Below are 7,719 nucleotides of genomic sequence, written 5' to 3' on the forward strand. Positions count from 1 at the left end.
CTGGGTAGTCATGACAGGTCAGCGGTTGTTACCACTAATAATACGTAGGTACTTCATGTAAAAAATAATAATAATGGCAGATGACGATTGTCATCGTCTTCTCTCCGAAGAAGAAAAGAGGAAACTCGCAGACAACAGTAAAGTTGTGTCGGATTTTAAGCAGAACAAATTAGAAAAGGAGGCTCAGAAGAACTGGGATTTATTTTACAAGAGAAATGCGACAAACTTTTTCAAGGACAGGCACTGGACTACTTTAGAGTTCAAGGAGCTGCTATTTGGAACTGCCGGCAAAGTAAGCTCATTTACAGCTCTCTATTATTTTTTCAAGTTAGCATCAGTTGATAACTAACCTCTTCATGGAATGCAGGAATCCTGTCCCTCATTGACTTTCGGCTAAACTGCAAAGTACCCGGCCGCCCACTTATTTGCATTGTGAATGACTTGTATTCTTGGTTTGTACCCACGTGACACGGCGGCCATGTTGGATGGTAATACAATCCAATTTCTTTTCGCATGATTTGTATAACAATAAAGTTTAGTTCCCAGCGGAGAGACAGGTTATTTTTGATTTTTAATTTTTATTTTTACAGGTTATTGTTCTTGCCATCCAACATGGGTTGGCCCTAACCCTTTTCTTTAAAATTTTTAAGTAATGATCCGTGTAAGGTGGATAGCAATTTCCTTTGTTATGCGGCAACGGGGCTTTCCCCACATAGGAATGTTATCATTTTTACACAGAGAATGCATAAACCTACAGGAAGGCAGTTAACGCAATAAAACTCATTTACAGCCCACTTTGAAAGGGTGTTTTTTTGTGTTAAAAGATTTTGACCAATCACAAGAGTTAATAATAATAATAATAATAATAATAATAATAATAATAATAATAATAATAATAATAATAAGAATGAGAACAATGTTTTGGAATAAAGTTAATAGAAGTTTTATTCTGCATATCATTGGTTTCTGTAAATGTTTGTGTGTGAGGGTTGAGAAAAATTCGTCATCATTCATTTGCGTTTCGCATGAAGTTTTTAAGTCGCCTCTCGTTCTCAATGTTTATGGGTATTTAATGAATGTATGTTTCAAATTGCATGCTCGAAAAGTTTTGCAGTTGGCAAGACATTTTGGCTGCACACAATGAACATTGTTTTTATTACAAAATTTTCCACCAAATGGTCGATGTTTCAACAAAATCGTCGCTTGTTTGTGTATGAAGAATTTATGTTCCATCGGAAATTTTTATACGGCATGATTATGCCAGGGGTGGGGAGTAGGGAGTAGGGAGTAGGAGGTGAGGAATAGAGGTTGGGGGTAGGATGTGAAGCATACTATAGCTAAAACAACCCAAACCTTTACAAAAATGCTAACCTTAGGCCTAAACACTATGCTTTAGATAATGACTAGGCCTAAGATAAGCATTTTTGTAAAGGTTTGGTTGTTTCAGCTACAGTACCCTTCACCCTCTACCCTCCACCCTCGCAATAGTCATGCCATTCTCGTATGTAAACCAGATGCATGTTTATCATTGTCTCCTTATGACAATTTCGACGTAGATTCCCATACAATTTAACAAATCAAAATAATTTCAGCTAACTGCAGAGAGATAATGTACAGAGTGTTTTCGCATGACGTCACGGTGGCCTTGTTAGTGTTTTTAAACAATAGAACAGTGGCCATATTGTTGTACCCAGCTAATCCTCTGGGAAGTGAGCTCTATTATCATGCAAATGTTTTCCTTTGTTTCGGTGGAAAAACAAGGTTATTGATCACGTGAGTGAAAACACATTTATCTTTGCCCAAATTTTACATTTCAACTACTCTTGCGCTATGCTGTGACAGGAATCATGTAGCGCACAGGAAATGCAACGTGAGGTGGTAATTTTCTTTTTGAGCGGTACTGTACCCCACTTGAGAGTGTTTATATTTTTAAAACACCCCCCTTTAATTTAACATCTAAGTTTTTGGGGGACCCCTAATTGCTCATCAGTGCCCCGCTCAACAAGTATTTTTGAATGCTCCCTGTGTGCAGGGCACAGAGTTCCCGGTATTGTGGTCTGGCCTGAGGCTAAATGCGTTCACAATTTATAGCGCCATAAGGTGCGAGAATGCCTAAGGCATGTAATAAAGTATTGTGTGATCGAGTGATTGGGTTACAATGAATCTCTAGAGACACATCAGATTGGTGGTAATCCAACTGGATGAACAAAAGGAGCTGATGGCAATTTTTTTGTTTTGGCCACCAACATTGCGACAACAACATACAGTAACTTCAAAAATCCCAATACAGCCCCTACATGTACACACCTTTTTTATATTGAGAGTAGTTACTGAGCAGTTGGACTGTACATGTCCTGTAAAAGATGAAAACATTACATGTGAATAATATTAACAAGTTTTGTTTAAATCAAGGCAGGTGACCAAAGAGTTTTACTTGAGGCTGGATGTGGTGTGGGAAATCTTTTTTATCCATTGTTAGAGGAAATTCCCAATCTCTTCGTCCACGCCTGTGATTTCTCTCCAAGGGCAGTTCAGTTTGTGAAAGTGAGTGAGTTAACCATTAATAAAGGTAGAGCTAGCAAAAGTTCTATACCACTGAGTCTTTAAATGCTTATCATAAGCCTTTTTGTGAGATAAATAAAATGCTGGCCACACATTTGCTGTCCGAGAGAGAACAAGAATCCTGTATCCTAACCTTTGGAAGTTTTACAATTTGCTTATTACGATTTGCTGATGAAATTACCATGATGGTAGCCTCTTGTTCTTGGATGTTGCATTGAAACCATGCACAGTTCCAATGTTTTTCTTGATTGAAACAACTGATTGCAATCATATCATTTTCATCTTGTAATTAAAAATATATGTCAACAAACAATTATGAATTATTGTTTTATTAGATCTTGTATATTTTCAGGAACATGTTGACTACAGTGAAGAAAGAGTGAATGCCTTTCATTGTGATCTAACAGAAGATTCTTTGGAGTCACATTTATCTAAATGTAGTGTGGACATTGCAACTTTAGTCTTTGTTCTTTCTGCTATTCATCCTGTTAAAATGCTGGCTGTTCTTCTAAACATTATGCAGGTTAGTTATTTTGCTGATGTTCATTCATTGCACAAACCATTGCCAATTTTTTTTTGGTATGCATATGTCCCATTTTTATTGACTACAATTTGCTATGGAAATATAAACCTACATTTGGATCATAGAAACCTTGAGTAAACTTGTGTAATGATATGTATGATTCCCCTTGGATTTTCTCAACACATCTTTAAAAGTTATTAGTGTTTAAAGGAAGTCAATCTTTTGGTATCATGAAAATGCAAATTTTAATATAATGACCCCCAACTTGAAAAAATTGACTGGAACACTGCAGTTCAATACCACCCAACTTAGTCCCTTCTGTTTTTTAGTAACAAGTACCACAGGCAACCCAGTGTATGCTCATGGAGTTTCTTGTTGTGAATAAATTGAGCACATAAAGAGTTGGCTGTCCAAGGTTCACTTGGCAGTTTGTGTTCTATAGAAAACCAACTAGCTGTTTGCAAGTTTTCCCCTCCCTCCCTCCCTCCCTTTGGAGATGGGTTGGATATATCGCTTTTCCTTCATTAAAATTGGGTCTCTCCTGCATGGTGCAGTTAAGTCTGCACAGCGACTTCCCCCAAGCTTGTTGGCTCATTTACCTTTGTACATTGCTTGCTAACCTATACTCTCATCCGATCCAGCATGTGCTGTTTACCTCTCAGCTTGTAGTGCTGGGGAGATAAGTGAGGTTGTTCTATGTCACGCAATCCAGAAGTTGCACAGGCTAACCAGTCGCAAGGCAGTGTTCCCATCAAAAACACCAATACATCTGTTGTCTTGTTCTATTGCACCTTGCTTTATTCGATTAACAGCTAATTATCTTGATACCAAGGAACAGTAACATTACTAATATTTGTTTAAATCCATACTACAGATTTTTTGTCAGAATCATGTTCTCATATAGTTAACTCTATGATTTTTTAGGCATTTTCTGTTTTGCTCATGTGATTTACCCACAGGTACCCCCAAGCTAACGTTGTAATTTGAGAATTACAACCTGTTAAAATTATAAGGGTTCATATGGGAATTTGCAAACATGTTTAGGAGTCGAAAAATAAAGAACATGAATCGAACAGAAATACCTTACTTTGTCTTCTTGATACCATAAGAGTTATGTTATCCACGGCTATGTTTAGTACAGTGGTTATTTCCCTACCAATGAAAGTTGAAACGTCGACACATTCCATGGATGACATAATGACCTTTTATGTATTCAATACTCGCTTCGAATCAACCCTTAAATAACACAAAAGGGCAATATATTTTGTACTAAATAAAGAGTGGAATATCCATAAAATTTTAAGTACATAATTTAACGTTTTAAAAGCTTTTGGGGAATACCTGTAAACATCATAAGTTGCGTGATTCGAAGTGCCACTGACTATATGACCGAATAGAAATTTGGGACTGCTCACCAACAAAACTAAATTTTATCTGTTTTCTTACCACTATAGTTGCAATGTAGTACACATTTCACAGCAACTTCCTTGTTGTTTCACTGATGACTATAGAACCAAAATCACTTGATCAATCTGTAGCACAACGAACTGACAACAACGGCTGCACACAAAGGTATTGCGCCATTACTTATAGCCGTTGTCAAATCTCCGATTGCACCATCAGTCGAAACCGTTGTAAAATCTCCGATGACGTAATGGTCTTAGCTTTCTTCCTTAAAAGTCACGATTACATGTTTCAATAAGACACAAAAAAATATATATTTTGTTGTAAATAAAAAGCGGACTATATTCATAAAATTTTAAGTACATTAACGTTTTAACAGCTTTTTGGCGAATAAACATCCCAAGTTGCGTGACTGGAAGTCCCACTGACTATGTGGTCGAGTGGAAGTCTGGTTCAGCTCTCCGACAAAACGACAAAAAAAAAATAAAAATAAACCGATCGCAGAGCAAGAACCGCGCTCGGCCCATGGCTGCGCGGTTAATAAGTCGCGGAGGCAATGTAAGAAATTCTGTTGTATTTTTATTTCTATTTTAATGCCCAAAATAACAATCGCTAAATTCCTCACACAACCCCTTATAAAATGTATGTAATGCAACAAGGATTATCCGTGAGCTTGGGGTACCTATGATTTACCAAATGTGGTTGTGAGTCAAACCACACAAAGAAATGTTAAATAGAGCATACTCGGCAAAAAAAGATAACTGTAGAATCAATGGGACTTGAGAAATGACTATTTTGAGGGAGTCCATAGCAATGGATGGTAGTTAAGAGCCACCCCCCTTAATTAAGGTAGCCAAGGGTGTCAGAAGATTTTTTAGTTGACTTCTGTGTTGAAAAACACTTTGTAGATTGCCATAAAAAGAAAAGTTTTTCCATCACACATCATGTATAATTTGCACCATTAGCTAGTGAGCCACCCCACATGTATTAGAAAAAAATTTTTGAGATACTTTTTATGTTCTCTCTCCACAGATTCTCAAACCTGGAGGTGTATTGTTCTTCCGTGATTATGGGCTGTATGATCATGCAATGCTCAGATTTAATCCTGCAAATAAACTAAGTGACAATTTTTATGTACGACAAGATGGCACAAGAGCATATTACTTTTCAAAAGGCAGGTTAAAGTGATTACTTTTTGAGAAAGGTATAAAGGCACATGTGAAAAAAAGATGAAAATCAAGTTCAAGAATGTAATTATTTTTTTATACTGTAGCTCGGAACTGGAAGATCGTGCGTTACCAACCTGCTTGAGGCTCTTGACCACATTGACACGAACAATCTTCACGTGCTAATAAACTACTTGGCTACTTAAAGAGGAACACGAGGTTCATATTTAGAACCGAAGTACGACGTACGCTATACCTAGCCCTAGTTAGGTCACATTTGGGATACGCCACCCAAATTTGGGCCCCGCAGTCCATCGAGCTCATTGTTAAGCTTGACCGTATCCAAAGACGCGCCACTAAGTTTATCTTAAAACTGCCTTATTCATCTAATATAAGTTGTACGTCTTGTTTAGAAACTCTAAACCTAATACCTATTTGTTACTGGCATAAACTCTTAGATCTCACCTATTTTTTCAAATTGACACACGGTCTTGTTAACATGAATGTCTCTGTTCTACCTGAAGTTCGCAAATATGGTAGACTTGCTAGATTCTCAACCAGCAACGTTAATAAATAAATAATTAACAAATGTAAAACATCTACTTACCTGAAATTCTTTCTTATTAGAACTAGTAGAATTTGGAATTGTTTAGCAGACGAACTAGATTTGAGCTCATCGACCTTAGCTTCCTTTAAATCAGTTATTTTTAATTATTATAAGTCCGCGTTAGCTGTTTCCTATAACTGTCATGACCCACGTTCGTTCAAGTCTATCTGTTTAAAATGCAATAGTGCTCGTCCCTTGTTCCGTCCAATAACTTGTTGTATGTAGTTGTATTTTTTTCTGTATTGCTGTATTTTTACATTCCTTGTTTTTATTCAGTTCTTGTTAGTATCCGGGCCCGCTGTAATTGGCCACAGCTGTTGCGGTGTCCCTGCCAATGTTCTTCTGTATACGTAATTGCTTTGTTTGTTTATTTGCGAAGCTAATAAAATAAATTAAAAATAATAATAATATTAATATTTATTATGTGGCATGGATCCTTTTGTCATGTTTCCCATCTCTTTTTTGTTTCTTTTTGATGTGCAGGTCAGGTGGAGAGGTTATTTCATCAAGCTGGATTTCAAACTGTAGACAGTGATTATGCATATCGGAGAACTGTAAATAAGAAGGAGGGAATAGATGTTCCAAGAATATTTGTGCAAGCAAGATTCATGAAACCTGTCTAGGCTTTTAATAATTGTTTTTCAGTATTCTGTCGATATTGGAAAGCAATAGATAAAATGAACAAGACTGAGAATGAGAGTTATTGTTAAACATAATAAAACTTTATTTATTCATCTCTGAGTTATTGGTTTGGGGCTCTTCGAAAACAGAGGAAAAGCAAATAAAAAATCGTTTAAGTGTTAGATCCCAGTGCAAGGTAAGTATTTAGAAGGGTAAAAATTTGCCAAGCCATTCAGGCATACTCAACTTTTTGGTCCTTTGACCCTATTTGTGTGGTCCCACCTTTTCCCTGAAAGGCCCTATTTCCCTCAGAGGGAAAAGGAAAAGATGATGATGATGACCTTTTCCCTGGATAAATTTCCCAATGCCCCTGTGCAACAAAGCAATCTGTTATGTCATCGAGCCCATACTTGTCCAATTCAGCCTTTTCACGGCGTAGTGTTTATATAGGAAGTGCATGACTTCATAAGTAATTGATGTCAGGGGTTCTGAATAAACTGAGAGGGGCATAAAAGTGAGATAGGCACTGGCTTGGAAAGCATTGAACAAATTGAATTACATATGGGATTCCATTGTCTCCCAGGACATAAGAATGAGTCCGTTTACAGGTACTTTTATTTGGCAGTGAGTGCTACTCTCTAAAATACCCAGCTGGTTAACACAGCAGAATGGCTGGTAAGGTTCGAAATGTGTGCTGACAAGATGGAATAAGCAACAGAAAGTGACAAGGGAATCTCCTGGAGTTTCCAACAAGATTCCTTGCAGATGGTTAACACTATCTGGCCATTACAAGAAATTGGTGCATTAAACATTTTCAGGAACCCTCCTTTAGTATC

The 7,719-nt window shown here is 37.1% G+C and overlaps 1 protein-coding gene across 1 annotated transcript; it reads left to right on the plus strand.

Annotated features, from left to right (window-relative positions):
- Positions 1 to 46: 46 nt before the first annotated feature.
- LOC138042736 (tRNA N(3)-methylcytidine methyltransferase METTL6-like) lies at positions 47 to 6,996 on the plus strand. Its single transcript, XM_068888727.1, has 5 exons — positions 47 to 292; positions 2,413 to 2,544; positions 2,915 to 3,085; positions 5,522 to 5,663; positions 6,746 to 6,996. Exons 1-5 carry the CDS (start codon positions 74 to 76, stop codon positions 6,883 to 6,885), a joined length of 804 nt encoding a protein of 267 aa, XP_068744828.1. The 5' UTR covers positions 47 to 73; the 3' UTR covers positions 6,886 to 6,996.
- Positions 6,997 to 7,719: the final 723 nt, after the last annotated feature.

The sequence above is a fragment of the Montipora capricornis genome, chromosome 1 (assembly GCF_036669925.1).
Source record: "Montipora capricornis isolate CH-2021 chromosome 1, ASM3666992v2, whole genome shotgun sequence".
NCBI classification, from domain to species: Eukaryota; Metazoa; Cnidaria; class Anthozoa; order Scleractinia; family Acroporidae; genus Montipora; species Montipora capricornis.

Coding starts and splice junctions, on each gene's coding strand:
- LOC138042736 (XM_068888727.1), top strand. CDS start 74: ATGGCAGATGACGATTGTCATCGTCTTCTCTCCGAAGAAGAAAAGAGG. Junction 2,545..2,914: donor GGGCAGTTCAGTTTGTGAAA/GTGAGTGAGTTA, acceptor GTATATTTTCAG/GAACATGTTGACTACAGTGA. Junction 5,664..6,745: donor AGCATATTACTTTTCAAAAG/GCAGGTTAAAGT, acceptor TTTGATGTGCAG/GTCAGGTGGAGAGGTTATTT.